We start from the raw sequence: 17,224 nt of genomic DNA, 5'->3' as shown, positions 1-17,224 counted from the left end.
TCATACAATTTTCCCTTTCTCAAGGAAATACATTGAATAAATGAGGATGAAAGAGCTTGAGGATAAAAATATTAATTGCTAAGTACTTACTTTCCTGTGCTTTTTGGAAATCAGCAAATATTTATCAAGTGGGTATGTGAGAGATAGAGTTTGAATGAGAGAAGGGAGGGAGGAAATAGAGAAGAGAAAGGAAGAAAGAAAAAGAATTTAAGTCATTTAAAGGATCTGGACTCCGTATCACTCTAGCCTCATGAAAGAAAGAGTTAGAAGAGTAAGAGATTATGAGTATGCAGATCCCCCCCACCTCCACCTTGAGACATGATTCTTCAGTTTTTACCATCTTTAGCACTTTGGACCAAGGTGGGGAGACCGGAGAGTGGAAGGTCTTCTGGTATGACTCTTCCCTAATTTAATGAAGCACATAATCTTGAACTTCCTAAGGAGAATTTTCTTCAGAAGAAAATAATAAAATATGCAACAAATGTAGTCATCATTAACCATTTTATGCCTTTCAGGCCTGGTTTCAGCAGGATTCCAGGAGTAGGTTTTCCCCATCTTCCTTCTCTGATTATGAAATTTAAAGAAAGGTGGACCCTGCTGGTGATTATCACAAATAGAATTTGTTTGTTTTTAGAACATTCCGTTTTTAATTTCTTGTAAACATGAATTTTGAACTGTATTCATCTAGTCAACTCTGCCTTAACTGGCAGAACCCCACCAAAAGAGGCTTCCAGACTCATTCCCTACCTTTATGCCTTGGACTTCCACAAAATGAAATTTAGTTTGTGAACCAGAAATAACTTTTTTATTCTTTTGCACACCTCTCCAAAGAGTAGTATTATGCCACGTAGGGAAGCCTTGAGCCCCTGAATCGTAGGCTAAAACTCAAGTAGAAGTTATACATTCATGCTCATTCTCTGAAATGATACTATTGTCAATCACTTTTATTCTACCTATAGGTTCTTCCAGTGGTCTGCCCTATTAATTGACCTGTTACCCATTCTGTCTTGCATGTATTTCTTTTCTAATTTTTTCCTCTACTAGTAACTTAAACCTTTGGACTCTTGCACAACATTGACTTATTTGCCCTGACACCAGGTGGAACCGAAGGTCGTTTCTCATAGCAGGTTGTCCATCCCTTCTCCCTCAGTGAATCCTCTTCCCTATAGACTGCCAGACTATAAATCCTCAGATTTTCCTAACAGAAAGTAAGAGTGGAGTAGTAATGTTAATCTTCATCATTATATTCATTTCTGAGACTTTATTGTCTGGCCATAGTGTAGTATCTTAATTCAGAATAATCAGTATTTCCTACCACCTGGAGCACAAGAGGTACTGATTTTGCTTTATCTAAAACCCAGATACTATGGGTTTTCTGAATTCCAGTATCTAATTATGAAGACTCTTCTCTTCAAGTGTGCTTTCATGGACATGTTGGTTTACTTCTTGGATTAAAATAAAATTTGTCAGGGTGTCTGGGTGGCTCAGTTGGTTAAGCCTATGCCTTCAGTTCAGGTCATGATCCCAGAGTCCTGGGATCAAGCCCTGTATCAGGCTCCCAGCTCAGCCTAGAATCTGCTTGTCCCTCTGTCTCTCCCCCAGCTCGTGTTCACACTCGCGTGCTCTCTCTCTCTTTCTCTCCCCCTCAAATAATGAAATAAAAATAACTTTTTTTACTTTTTAAATTTTTTATTTTTTTAATTTAAATTCAATTAGCCAAATATAGTACATCATTAGTTTCAGATGTAGTGTGTATAACACCCAGTGCTCATCACATCTTGTGCTCTCCTTAATGCCCATCACCCAAATAACCCCACCCCCCATCCACCGCCCCTTCCACAAACCCTGTTTGTTTCCCAGAGTTGAGAGTCTCTCATGGTTTATCTCCCTCTCTGATTTCTTCCCATTCACTTTTCCCTCCCTTCTCCTATGATCCTCTGCCCTATTTCTTATGTTCCACATATGAGTGAAACCATATGATAATTGTCATTCTCTGATTGACTTCTTTCATTTAGCATAACACCCTCCAGTTCCATCCATGTTGAAGTAAATGTTAGGTATTCATCCTCTCTGATGGCTGAGTAATATTCCATTGTATATATAAGCCACATCTTCTTTATCCATTCATCTCTTGAAGGACATCTTGACTCCTTCCACAGTTTGGCTATTGTGGACATTGCTGCTATGAACATTGGGGTGCATGTGCCCCTTCTTTTCACTTCATCTATATCTTTGGGGTAAATACCCAGGAATACAATTGCTGGGTCATAGGGTAGCTCTATTTTAACTTCTTAAGGAACCTCCATATTGTTTTCCAGAGTGGCTGTACCAGCTTGCATTCCCACCAACAGTGTAAGAGCATTCCCCTTTCTCCATATCCTCACCAACATTTGTTGTTCTCTGTGTTATTAATTTCAGCCATTCTAACTGGCCTAATGTGGTATCTCGTTGTGGTTTTGATTTGTATTTCCCTGATGACAAATGATGTGGAGCATTTTTTCATGTGTCTGTTACCCATTTGTATGTCTTCTTTGGAGAAGTGTCTGCTCCTGTCTTCTGCCCTTTTTTGACTGGATTATTGGTCTTTTGGGTGTTGAGTTTGAGAAGGTCTTTGTAGGTCTTGGATACCAGCCCTTTATCTGTTATGTCATTTGCAAATATCTTCTCCCATTCCATAGGTTGCCTTTTAGCTTTGTTGACTGTTTCCTTTGCTGTGCAGAAGCTTTTTATCTTGATGAAGTCCAAATAGTTCATTTTTGCTTTTGTTTCCCTTGCCTTTGGAGACGTGTCCTGAAAGAAGTTGTTGTGGCCAATGTCAAAGAGGTTACTGCCTATGTTCTCCTCTAGGATTTTGATGGGTTCCTGTCTCACATTGAGGTCTTTCATCCATTTTGAATTTATCTTTGTGTATGGTGTAAGAGAATGGTCCAGTTTCATTCTTCTGTATGTTGCTGTCCAATTTTCCCAGCACCATTTATTGAAGAGACGGTCTTTTTTCCATTGGATATTTCTTCCTGATTTGTCGAAGATAAGTTGACCATTGAGTTGACCATATCTGGGCTCTCTATTCTGTTCCATTGGTCTGTATGTCTGTTTTTGTGTCAATACCATGCTGTCTTGGTGATCACAACTTTGTAATATAGCATGAAGTCAGGCATTGTGATAGCCCCAGCTTTGTTTTTTTGTTTGTTTTTTTAAGATTTTATTTATTTATTTATTTGACAGAGAGACAGACAGCGAGAGAGGGAACACAAGCAGGGGGAGTGGGAGAGGGAGAAGCAGGCTTCCCGCTGAGCAAGGAGCCTGATGCGGCACTCGATCCCAAGACCCTGGGATCATGACCTGAGCCAAAGGCAGACACTTAACCGCTGAGCCACCCAGGTGTCCTGTGATGCCCCGAGCTTTCTTTGTCTTTTTCAACATTCCCCTGGCTATTTGGTATCTTTTCTGGTTCCCTACAAATTTTAGGATTGTTTGTTCCAGCTCTGTGAAAAATGCCAGTGGTATTTTGATAAGGATGGCATTGAAAGTTTAGATTGCTCTGGGCAGCATAGACATTTTTACAATGTTTATTCTTCCAATCCATGAGAATGGAATGTTTTTCCATCTCTAATATTCCATCTCTTTGTGTCTTCCTCCATTTCTTTCACAAGTGTTCTGTAGTTTCTAGAATATAGATCCTTTACCTCTTTGATTAGGTTTATTCCTAGGTATCTTATGGATTTTGGTGCTATTGTAAATGGAATTGATTCCTTCATTTCCCTTTCTACAGTCACATTGTTAGTGTATAGAAAACCAACTGATTTCTGTGCTTTGATTTTGTATCCTGCCACCTTGTTGAATTGCTATATGAATTCTAGTAATTTGGGGGTGGAGCCTTTTGGGTTTTCCACATGGGGTATCATGTCATCTGCGAAGAGAGTTTGCCTTCTTCTTTACTAATTTGAGTGCCTTTTCTTTCTTTTTGTTGTCTGATTACTGATGCTAGGACTTCTGGTATTATGTTGAACAGCAGTGGTAAGAGTGGGTATCCCTGTCATGTTCCTGACCTTAAAGGAAAAGCTCTCAGTTTTTCCCCACTGAGAATGATATTCGTTGTAGGCTTTTCATAGATGGTTTTTATGATATTGAGGAATGTTCCCTCTATCCCTACACTCTGAAGAGTTTTAATCAAGAAAGAATGCTGTATTTTGTCAAATGCTTTTTCTGCATCTGTTGAAAGGATCATATGGTTCTTGTCTTTTCTTTTATTAATGTGATCTATCAGGTTCATTGATTTGAGAATGTTGAACCACCCTTGCATCCCAGGAATAAACGCCACTTGGCCATGGTGAATAATCTTTTTATTATTTTTTAACTATTTTTTAAAAATAATCCTTTTAATGTAGCATTGGATTCTATTGGCTAGTATCTTGGTGCGAATTTTGGCATCCATGTTCATCAGGGATATTAGTCTGTAGTTTTCCTTTTTTTATTTTTTTAAAAGATTATTTATTTATTTATTTATTTATTTATTTATTTGACAGAGAGAGATCACAAGCAGGCAGACAGACAGGCAGAGGGAGAGGGAGAAGCGAGCCCCCCGCTGAGCAGGGAGCTCGATGCAGGGCTCGATCCCAGGATCCTGGGTTCATGGCCTGAGCCAAAGGCAGATGCTTAACTGACTGAACCACCCAGGCACCCCTGCAATTTTCCTTTTTGATGGGGTCTTTGTCTTGTTTTGAGATCAAGATAATGCTGGCCTCATAGAAAGAGTTTGGAAGTTTTCCTTCCATTTCTATTTTTTGAAACAGTTTCAGTAGAATAGGTATTATTTCTCCTTCAAATGTTTGGTAGAAATCCCCTGGGAAGCAATCTGGCCCTGGACTCGTTTTTTGGGAGGTTTTTGATTACTGATTCAATTTCCTTGCTGGTTATTGGTCTGTTCAGATTTTCTATTTCTTCCTGTTTCAGTTTTGGTAGTTTATAAATCTCCAGAAATGCATCCATTTCTTCCAGATTACCTAATTTGTTGGCATAACTTGCTCATGATATGTAATTAAAATTGTCTGCATTTCCTTGGTGTTAGTCATGATCTCTCCCCTTTCATTCATAATTTTATTAATTTGGGTCTTTTCTCTTTTCTTTTGGATAAATCTGGCTAGAGGTGTATCAATCTTATTAATTCTTTCAAAGGACCAGCTTCTAGTTTCGTTTATCTGTTCTGTTCTTCTGGTTTCTAGTTCATTGGTTTCTGCTCCAATCTTTATTATTTCTCTTCTCCTGCTTGGTTTAGGTCTTATTTGTTGTTCTTTCTCCAGCTACTTTAGGTGTAAGGTTAGCTTGTGTATTTGGGATTTTTCTAATTTTTGAGGGGCTTGTATTGCAATGTACTTCCCTCTTAGGACTGCCTTTGCTGTATCCAAAAGGTTTTGAACAGATGTATTTTCATTGTCATTAGTTTCCATGAATTTTTTAAATTCTTCTTTAATTTCTGGGTTGACCCATTCATTCTTTAGTAGGATGCTCTTTAGCCTCCATGTATTTGAGTTCTTTCCAAATTTCCTCTTGTGAATGAGTTCCAGTTTCAAAGCATTGTGGTCTGAAAATACTCAGGTAATAATCCCATTCTTTTGGTATCAGTTAAAACCTGATTTGTGGGGGCACCTGGGTGGTTCAGTCATTAAGCATCTGCCTTTGGCTCAGGTCAGGATCCCAGGGTCCTGGGATCAAGCCCCACATCTGGGCTCCCTGCTCAGCGCGAAGCCTGCTTCTCCCTCTCCCACTCCTCCTGCTTGTGTTCCCTCTCTCATTGTGTGTCTCTCTCTCTGTCAATTAAATAAAATAAAATCTTAAAAAAAAACTGATTTGTGACCCAATATGTGATGTATTCTGAAGAAAGTTCCATGTGCACGCGAAAAGAATGAGTATTGTGTTTTTTTAGGATGGAATGTTCTGTATATATCCGTGAAGTCCATCTGGTCCAGAGTGTCATTCAAAGCCCTTGTTTGCTTCTTGATCTTCTGCTTAGATGATCTGTCCATTGCCATGAGTGGGGTGTTGAAGTCCCCTACTATTAATGTATTATTATCAATGTGTTTCTTTACTTTGGTTATTAATTGGTTTATATACTTGGCTGCTCCCATGTTGGGAGCAAAAATACTTACAATTGTTAGGTCTTCTTGTTGGATAGACCCTTTAAGTGTGACATATTGTCCCTCTTCATCTCTTATTACAGTCTTTGGTTTAAAATCTAATTTGTCTGATATGAGGATTGCTACCCCAGCTTTCTTTTGAGGTCCATTAGTGTGGTGCGTTGTTCTCCACCCCCTCACTTTCAGTCTGGAGATGTCTTCAGGCCTAAAATGAGTCTCTTGCAGAGAGCATATTGATGGGTCTTACTTTTTTATCCAATCTGATACCATGAGTCTTTTGATTGGAGCATTTAGTCCATTCACATTCAGAGTAACTATTGAAAGATTAGTGCCATTGTATTGTCTGTAAAGTCCTTGTTTCTGGAGATTGTCTCTGTTTCTTTCTGGTCTATGTTACTCTTTGGGTCTCTCTTCACTTACAGGATCCCCCTTAATATTTCTTGCAGGGCTGGCTTGGTGGTCACATATTCTTTCAGTTTCTGTCTGTCTTGGAAGCTCTTTATCTCTTCTTCCATTCTGAATGACAGCCTTGCTGGATAAAGTATTCTTGGCTGCATTTTCTTCTCTTTTAATACCCTGAATATATATCATGCCAGCCCTTTCTGGCCTGCCAGGTTTCTGTGGATAGGTCTGATGTTAGTCTGATGTTCCTCCCTCTGTAGGTAAGGAGACTCTTGTCTTGAGCTGCTCTCAGGATTCTCTCTTTTTCTCTAAAATTTGTAAGCTTTACTATTATATGTCAGGGTGTTGATCATTTTTATTGATTTTGGGAGGGGTCCTCTCCACTTCTTGGATATGAATGCCTGTTTCCTTCCCCAGATTAGGGAAGATCTCAGCTATGATTTGCTCAAATATACCTTTTGCCCCCCCCAGGCACCCCAATAATTCTGACATTGATACATTTCATTAATTTCTCAAAGCTCATGGCCTATTAGTTGTTTTTCTCTTTCCCTCTACTTCCTTCCTTTCGATCAGTCTGTCTTCTAGATCACTTACTCTCTCCTCTGCCTCATTCACCCTAGCTGTTGGAGCATCCAATTTAGACTGCATCTCAGTTATAGCATTTTTAAGTTTGGCCTGATTAGATCTCATTTCTGCACTAAGAGATTCTCTACTGTCTTTTATGCTTTTTTTCAAGCCCGGCTATTGACTTCATAATTGTTATTCTGAATTCCATCTCTGACATTTTACTTATATCCATATCAATTAGATCTGTAGCAGAGAACATTACCTCTGGTTCTTTCTTTTGTTGTAAATTCCTCCTTCTAGTCATTTTGCCCGGAGAACAATGGGTTAGCAAATGAGCAGAATCAAAAATATCAACCACGACCCAAGCAAAATACACACTAGACAAATCCAAAGTGGTCAGAAACCAAAACAGAAAAGCAAACAAAACAAAAAAGAGAAAAAAGGGAGGGAGGAGAGAGAATATAATTTCACAAGGTGGACAAAGCAGGGTGATCCACTTGTTCCTGAGTGAATTTTGGTCTGTGTGTTAGAAGACACTAAATCCCAAAATTGCAAAGAAAGCAAAACTTATATATTTACAAAAATAAAATTGAATAGAGTAGGAAAAGGCCAAAAATGAAGCATATACCTATAAAATAGGTAGATGTAAATGTAAAAAATGAAAGTTGAAAAGCGACTTAAAAACAAAGAGTTGATAAAATAAGAAACTAGTTTAAACGGGAAAAAAGAAAAAAAAGAAATGGAAAATTTTAGACTGAAAGATGAATGAATCATGAGAAAAAAACCTCGAGTTCTATATACTTTTTTCCCAAAGCGCTGGAGTTTTACAGTCTTGTGGGATCCATAAAATAGTTGTGCACCTGCTCTTCCAGCTCGTCTTCTTGGGGAGGGACCTGCTGTGCTCCTTCTCAGGGGTCTTTGCCTGGGTGGAGTTGTACCACCCCTTGCCAGGGGGCTGGGCTCAGTGTAAGCTGATCCTCTGTGTGGCTTTTGTCCCATGAAAGCTTTCTGTGCCTCTTTAGAGGATCAGAATAAAAATGGCCATGCCCCAATCTCCAGCCCCAGAGCTGAAAGATCATGGTCCCCACTCTTGAGTAAACCCTCTGGGACAAACAGTCTTCACTTTTGTGTGTGCCAAACTCCACAGACTCCTGCGGTGCATGTCCACAGCAGTCCTCCTGGGGGGAACCCGAGGGACCCACGTTGCTGCCCTTTGTGTGCCCTGGGGCTGAGAGCGGTTGTGGGCTCCTGCGCATACCTGCTCCACAGCTCCCTGGGAATGGCTGAGTGTCGCCCTACTGTCCTTTACAGGGCCACCGCCCTGAGAGCTGTTGCCCAGTCGTGAGTGTACATGTTTGCCCCTCCCAGGGGATGGCAGATGGTCTGTGCATACCAATCATTTTCATGGTGCTCAGGCAGAGAGCCTGAGCTCATGATTTATGGCGACCCAAGCTGAGAGTCCCCTCCTTGCTCACTGACCATAACCAGTTTCCCCACTCCACTGCTTGGGCACTCTATCAGCTCAGGCTCCCCCATTAGTTCTGTGACTCCTGGAATCCTGAGACCACACGGACCCACCTAGAATTCTGCCCTTTTCATCTCCTGAGGCCCTTTCAGTCAGGGTTGTCTCTCACTGGAGCAGATTTCTAAGGGTTCTTATTTTGCCTTCTGGGGCTGTATCACTTTCTGGTAGCCAGCTTACAGAGGCTCCTTCCCCCCTCCGTTTATCTTCTAATATCTCCCCTCAGATTCATGTATCTGCACCTCCTACCTTGCAAAAAGCAGTCACTTTTCTACTTGTAGAGTTGCAGGTATATTTTCTTATATCTCAGGCTGGATTCATGGGTGTTCAGAATGGTTTAGTAGTTATGCTGTTCAATTCAAGGGACCAGATGAAATGAGGTCCCCTATACTTCTGCCATTTTGCCTCCCCCTAAAAACAAAATCTTTAAAAAAAATAAAATGGGGGGGCGGAGCAAGATGGCGGAGGAGTAGGAGACCTAGATTTCGTCTGTTCTCAGGAATTCAGCTGAATAGGGATCAAACCATTCTGAACACCTACGAACTCAACAGGAGATCGAAGAGGAGAGTAGCAACAACTCTCTGAACAGAGAAGCGACCACTTACTGCAAGGTAGGGCGTGCGGAGAAGTGAATCCGAGGCGATATTCGGGAGGATAGACGGCGGGGGAGGGGCCTCCGCCGGCCGCTTCTGGCAAGTGATAGAGCCCCGGAGCACAAAATCGGACCTTTTAGAAGTTGGCTCGGCAGAGGGACGTCGCTGCAGTGGCTAAGCGGGGGGTGGAATCCTCCCGGGACAGTGTGGTCTCAGGACCCTTGGGGTCACAGAGAGACCGGGGGTGCCTGAGTGCGCCAGAGCTCCCAGGTATCGGAGCGGGGAAGCCGGCTGCAGATACGGAGCAGAGTCGCGGGCTCTCAGCTCGGGGTTGCCATAAACTGTGATCTGCGGCCCAGTCGGGGCACGGCTCCCCCAGCAGGGACCCAACAAGCAGCAGATCCGGGGAGACGCCCCTTCCTTCCCGGGGAGGAGCGGTGCGGGAACGCACTGCAGGGATCTGCTGGGTTTGGAGACTCCACACGGGGTCGGGTGCCACAGATACAAACGCTCGGTCACAGCCCGGGTGAGCACGGAGTGCGGCGGGAGACCAGGGACAAGGGAGTGACTGCTTTTCTCTGGGGGCGCACTGAGGAGTGGGGCCCCGAGATCTCAGCTCCTCCAGGTGGAGATTGGGAGGCCACCATTTTCACCCTGGTCCTCCAAAGCTGTACCGAGAGCTTGCAGGGAACAAAAGCTCCTGAGAGCAAACCGGAGCAGCTTCCTTAGCCCGGACCGACAAGGGCGGGGCAATTCCGCCTCCGGCAAAGACGTTTGGAAACCACAGCAACAGGCCCCTCCCCCAGAAGATCAGCACAAACAGCCAGCAAGCCAAGACCAAGTTGATCGATCAAGGAGAATGGGAGAACTCCAGCGCTAGGGGAATACTGCACATAGATTCATGGCTTTTTTTTTTTTTTTTTACCATGATTCATTATTTCATCAAAGTTAATTTTTGTTGACTGTTTTTTTTTATTTTTATTTTTCCCTTTTTCAACCAACATCTTATCAATCCCTTTTTAAAAAAAAAAAACATTTTTTATTTTTCATTTTTAGAGTCATATTTTATCCCTTCATAGTAGTTACCCTTATTTTTGGCATATATATATAAGTTGTTCTCTCTTTAAAATTTTGAGGTACAGTTTCTTCTAACAGATCAAAATATACCCTAAATCACTAGTGTATGGCTTTGTTCTAGTCTCCTGCCTGATCACATTCTCTCCCTTTTTCCTTTTTTTTTTTCTCTTTTCTTAAATCTTCTTTCTTTTTTCAAACAACTTATCTTACCAAGTCCTTTTATAAAATCTTTTATAATTTTCATCTTTACAGTCATCTTCCATCCCTTCATTGTATCAACCCTTATTTTGTACATATATGTCTTTCTTCCTTTAAAACTTTAGGAGGCACTTTTTTCTAACAGACCAAAATACGCCCAAAATCTAGTGTGTGGCACTGATTTATGCACTAGCCTGATCATATTTGATCATATTCTGCTTTTTTTGTATTGTTTTGTTTTTGTTTTTCTTTTGTTTTTCTTTTTTTTTTTTCTCTTTCTTTTTCCTTTCTTTCCCTTTCTTTTCCCCTGGTTTCAGGTCTTTTCTGATTTGTATAGAGTATATTTGCTGGGGACGTTGTAAACCTGTTAACATTTTGTTCTCTCATTCATCTATTCTCCTCTGGACAAAATGACAAGACGAAAGAAATCACCTCAGCAAAAAGAACAAGAGGTAGTACCGTCAGCCAGGGACCTACTCAATACGGACATTAGTACGATGTCGGACCTAGAGTTCAGAATCATGACTTTAAAGATACTAGCTGGGCTTGAAAAAAGCGTGGAAGTTATTAGAGAAACTCTTTCTGGAGAAATAAAAGAACTAAAATCTAACCAAATCGAAATCAAAAAGGCTATTGATGAGGTGCAATCAAAAATGGGGGCACTAAATGCTAGGATAAATGAGGCAGAAGAGAGAATCAGCGATATAGAAGACCAAATGATGGAAAATAAAGAGGCTGAGAAAAAGAGAGAGAAACAACTACAGGATCACGAGGACAGAATTCGAGAGATAAGTGATATGATAAGATGAAACATTAGAATAATTGGGATCCCAGAAGAAGAAGAGAGAGAGAGAGGGGCAGAAGGTATATTGGAGCAAATTATAGCAGAGAACTTCCCTAATGTGGGGAAGGAAACAGGCATTAAAATCCAGGAGGCACAGAGAACCCCTCTCAAAATCAATAATAATAGGTCAACACCCCGACATCTAATAGTAAAACTTACGAGTCTCAGAGACAAAGAGAAAATCCTGAAAGCAGCTCGGGAGAAGAGATATGTAACCTACCATGGTAAAAACATTAGATTGGCAACAGACCTATCCACAGAGACCTGACAGGCCAGAAAGGACTGGCAAGATATCTTCAGAGCACTAAACGAGAAAAATATGCAGCCAAGAATACTATATCCAGCCAGGCTATCACTGAAAATAGAAGGAGAGATAAAAAGCTTCCAGAACAAACAAAAACTAAAGGAATTTGCAAACACGAAACCAGCTCTCCAAGAAATATTGAAAGGGGTCCTCTAAGCAAAGAGAGAACCTAAAAGCAGCAAAGAGCAGAAACAAATACAGACAACAGACAGTTAACAGTCACCTTACAGGTAATACAATGGCACTAAATTCATACCTTTCAATAGTTACCCTGAATGTAAATGGGCTAAATGCCCCAATTAAAAGACACAGGCTATCAGATTGGATTAAAAAACAAGACCCATCAATATGCTGTCTGCAAGAGACTCATTTTAGACCCAAAGACACCCCCAGATTGAAAGTGAGGGGGTGGAAAACCATTTACCATGCTAATGGAAACCAAAAGAAAGCTGGGGTGGCAATCCTTATATCAGACAAACTAGATTTTAAAACAAAGACTGTAATAAGAGATGAGGAAGGACACTATATCCTACTTAAATGGTCTATCAAACAAGAAGATCTAACAATTGTAAATATCTATGTACTAAATATACTAAATATATATATACTATATATATATATACTATATATACTATGTATATAGTATAGTATATAGTATAATATAGTATAGTATATAATATATACTATGTACTAAAGATACTAAATATCTATCATCAAAAATCTCCCCAGAAACAAAAGCCCAGGGCCAGATGGCTTCCCAGGGGAATTCTATCAGACATTTCAAGAAGAATTAATACCTATTCTCCTGAAACTGTTCCAAAAAATAGAAATGGAAGGGAAACTTCCAAACTCATTTTATGAGGCCACCATTACCTTGATCCCAAAACCAGACAAAGACCCCATCAAAAAAGAGAATTACAGACTAATATCCTTGATGAACATGGATGCAAAAATTCTCACCAAAATACTAGCCAATAGGATCCAACAGTACATTAAAAGGATTATTCACCAGGACCAAGTGGGATTTATTCCTGGGCTGCAAGGCTGGTTCAACATCCGCAAATCAATCAACGTGATACAATACATTAACAAAAGAAAGAGCAAGAATCATAGGATCCTCTCAATAGATGCAGAAAAAGCATTTGACAAAGTACAACATCCTTTCTTGATCAAAACTCTTCAGAGTATAGGGATAGAGGGTACATACCTCAATATCATAAAAGCCATCTATGAAAAACCTACAGCGAATATCATTCTCAATGGGGAAAGGCTGAGAGCTTTTCCCCTAAGGTCAGGAACGCGGCAGGGATGTCCACTCTCACCACTGCTATTCAACATAGTATTAGAAGTCCTAGCCACAGCAATCAGACAACAAAAAGAAATCAAAGGCATCCAAATCGGCAAAGAGGAAGTCAAACTCTCACTCTTTGCAGATGATATGATACTGTATGTGGAAAACCCAAAAGACTCCACCCCAAAACTGCTAGAACTCATTCAGGAATTCAGGAAAGTAGCAGGCTATAAAATCAATGCACAGAAACCAGTGGCATTCCTATACACCAACAACAAGACAGAAGAGAGACAAATCAAGGAGTCTATCCCATTTACAATTGCACCCAAAACCATTAGATACCTAGGAATAAATCTAACCAAAGAGGCAACGGATCTGTACTCAGAAAACTATAAAATACTCATGAAAGAAATTGAAGAAGACACAAAGAAATGGAAAAACGTTCCATGCTCATGGATTGGGAGAATCAACATTGTGAAGATGTCAATGCTACCTAGAGCAATCTACACATTCAATGCAATCCCCATCAAAATACCATCTACTTTTTTCAAAGAAATGGAACAAATAATCCTAAAATTTGTATGGAACCAGAAGAGACCCAGAATAGCCAGAGGAATACTGAAAAAGAAAAGCAAAGCTGGCGGCATCACAATTCCGGATTTCCAGCTCTATTACAAAGCTGTCATCATCAAGACAGTATGGTACTGGCACAAAAACAGACACATAGATCGATGGAACAGAATCGAGAGCCCAGAAATGGACCCTCAACTCTATGGTCAACTTATTTTTGACAAAGCAGGAAAGAATGTCCAATGGCAAAAAGACAGTCTCTTCAACAAATGGTGTTGGGAAAATTGGACAGCCACATGCAGAAGAATGAAACTGGACCATTTCCTTACACCACACACAAAAATAGACTCCAAATGGTTGAAAGACCTAAACGTGAGACAGGAGTCCATCCAAATCCTAAAGGAGAACACAGGTAGCAACCTTTTCGACCTTAGCCACAGCAACTTCTTCCTAGAAACATCGCCAAAGGCACTGGAAGCCAGGGCAAAAATGAACTATTGGGATTTCATCAAGATAAAAAGCTTCTGCACAGCAAAAGAAACAGTCCACAAAACCAAAAGACAACCGACAGAATGGGAGAAAATATTTGCAAACGACATATCAGATAAAGGGCTAGTATCCAAAATCTATAAAGAACTTATCCAACTCAACACCCAAAGAACAAATAATCCAATCAAGAAATGGGCAGAAGACATGAACAGACATTTCTCCAAAGAAGACATCCAAATGGCCAACAGGCACATGAAAAAGTGCTCAACATCGCTCGGCATCAGGGAAATCCAAATCAAAACCTCAATGAGATACCACCTCACATCCGTCAGAATGGCTAAAATTAACAAGTCAGGGAACGACAGATGTTGGCGGGGATGTGGAGAAAGGGGAACCCTCCTACACTGTTGGTGGGAATGCAAGCTGGTGCAACCCCTCTGGAAAACAGTATGGAGGTTCCTCAAACAGTTGAAATTAGAGCTACCGTTTGATCCAGCAATTGCACTACTGGGTATTTACCACAAAGATACAAATGTAGGGACCCGAAGGGGCACGTGTACCCCAATGTTTATAGCAGCAATGTTCACAATAGCCAAACTGTGGAAAGAGCCAAGATGCCCATCAACAGATGAATGGATAAAGAAGAGGTGGTATATATACACAATGGAATATTATGCAGCCATCAAAAGGAATGAGATCTTGCCATTTGCAAGGACATGGATGGAACTGGAGGGTGTTATGCTGAGTGAAATAAGTCAATCAGAGAAAGACATGTATCACATGACCTCACTGATATGAGGAATTCTTAATCTCAGGAAACAAACTGAGTGTTACTGGAGAGGTTGGGGGTGGGAGGGATGGGGTGGCTGGGTGATAGACATTGGGGAGGGTATGTGCTACGGTGAGCGCTGTGAATTGTGCAAGACTGTTGAATCACAGATCTGTAGTTCTGAAACAAATAACGCAACATATTTTAAGGAAAAAGAAAAAGAAGAAGATAACAGGAGAGGAAGAAAAGGGGAGTATGTCAGAGCAGGAGACGAATCATGAGAGATGATGGACTCTGAAAAACAAACTGAGGGTTCTAGAGGGGAGGGGGTAGGGGGATGGGTTAGCCTGGTGATGGGTATTGTGGAGGGCACGTTCTGCATGGAGCACTGGGTGTTATGAACAAACAATGAATCATGGAATACTGCACCAAAAACTAATGATGTAATATATGGTGATTAACATAACAATAAAAAATTTAAAAAAATAAAATAAAATAAAATAAAAGCTGTCTGCAAGAGATACTGAGTTTAGAAAATCAATTCCATTCCTGTAGTTGGAAAAAAAATCTGATTACCATTCTATCCTTGTTGTTTATTGTGGTAATGTTTCCTATCTTGTTTCTAATAGTTAAGTTCTGCCACCTGGCTTCTCCTTTTCTAGGATCCCATTATTCCCACTGATATCAAGGAACCAAATTCCATTGCAACATACCTTACCATCGTCTTCACCCTACAGAAGACAATCAACACAGAGCTCTTCAAGAATATTTATTTTTACCTTTTACTGAAGTATAACTTGCATAAAGTAAAGTGCAGAGACCATAAATGCACAACCTGAAAAATTTTCACAGAGTGAGCATAGTAGTGAAACATCCCTCTTCCCAGCCATGGTTTCCCATGGTTCTAGACCAACCAGAAGCCAGGGAGCAAAGAAGTCCCTTGACTCAGTTTACATAGATAATCTTCCCAGGGCAGGAAATGTAATGGAGAAGGGTGGAGTATTGGTTTGAAGGGACAAATAGAAGAAATTTGACACAGAGGCTATTGGATTTGGCAATGAGAAATTCAGTGTAGACTTCCATGTTCAGAAGGATGAAGGAATGAAAATTGTGAATTGCCCTCCCACTTAAAACAACAATATACATTGGATTAAAAATTGAGTTTTGGGGGGTTTTTTGGCAAAAATTTCTATCTTTTTGTTTGTTTTAGTTGTAGAATTTAGTGATTCATCACTTTCATACAACACCCAGTGCCCTCCTTAATACCCATCACCCATTTAGCCCATCCCCCTGCCCACCTCCCCTCCAGCAACTCTCAGTTTGTTCTATATATATAGTTAAGAGTCTGTTTTATGGTTTGCCTCTCTCTTTTTCCCGCTATGTTCATCTGTCTCATTTCTTAAATTCCACATGAGTAAAATCACATGGTATTTGTCTTTCTCTGACTTAGCATAGCATAGCATAGCATATGCTTAGCATATGCTAAGCATCGCTTAACATAATACTCTGTAGCTCCATCCAAGTTGTTGCAAATGTTAAGATTTCATTCTTTTTCATGGAACACTACATCAAAAACTAATGATGTAATATATGGTGATTAACATAACAATAAAAAATTTTTAAAAAAGATTTCATTCTTTTTTGTGGCAATATCCATATTACCACATACATATATATGGAATGTATATATGGAATATTATCATATCTTCTTTATCCATCATCAGCTGATGGACATTTGAGCTCTTTCTATAATTTGGCTATTGTTGATAATGCTGCTATAAACATTGGGGATTAAAAATTATTTAAACATTTCAAATACTTCATTCATCTAGCAAGAAATTTCAGAATGCAGAGGATAGCAATAAAGTGGAATTCAGAATCCCATGATTTTCCATTTTGTAGCCTGTATGGGGAACAGAGAAGAGTAGAAAGACCTAGAGCCAAGAGGTGGGGATTTTAATAGCAGACCCACACATAAAGAGGAAAGAAAACAGATCCTAGGAAAACACCATTAGCAAAATCTCCTCTTTAACTCTGTAATTGACAAAACCAGGCCACAAGCTGTGAAGGTGAACAAGTTTAGTGACTTAACAACTAGTGTTTTCTCAAGGATAATCTGTTAGATTGGTAACTATCTGGTTTGCCAGATGAAAGGTTTAGTCATCTTGGGGAAGTTTGTTGTTATGGGAAGTTCATTATTTTCCTATAATTAAAGTTAATCTATCATCTTTTTAATCACAGGCCTTGATTTTCCTCACTACACCAGAACCCTTATAGATAGTATCTTAGTGATGCTTCCTAGTTACAACTTTGCAATGTGTATCAGCAAATTCTCTGAAAACTATGAGGTGAAAAAGCTGTGTGCCAGACAATTTCCAAGTATATCTGTGAACTGCAATAAAACATGTGAGTATCTTGGGCTCTGTAGGTCCTTAAAAATAATCTATTCCTTTCCAGGTGTTCA

At 40.2% G+C, this 17,224-nt stretch overlaps 1 protein-coding gene across 1 annotated transcript in view; it reads left to right on the top strand.

The window, feature by feature from the left end:
• LOC113932540 (ATP-binding cassette sub-family A member 3-like) overlaps positions 1–17,224 on the top strand; it is a 256,540-nt gene that overhangs the window by 146,893 nt on the left and 92,423 nt on the right. The window contains 1 exon segment of the mRNA XM_035722222.1: positions 17,002–17,166. Within this exon segment, the coding sequence (XP_035578115.1) occupies positions 17,002–17,166 (165 nt within the window).

This window comes from Zalophus californianus, chromosome 10 (assembly GCF_009762305.2).
Source record: "Zalophus californianus isolate mZalCal1 chromosome 10, mZalCal1.pri.v2, whole genome shotgun sequence".
In the NCBI taxonomy this organism is placed as follows: domain Eukaryota; kingdom Metazoa; phylum Chordata; class Mammalia; order Carnivora; family Otariidae; genus Zalophus; species Zalophus californianus.
The sequence above is the reverse complement of the archived record's forward strand: the minus strand, read 5'-3'. Positions and strand labels throughout refer to the sequence as shown.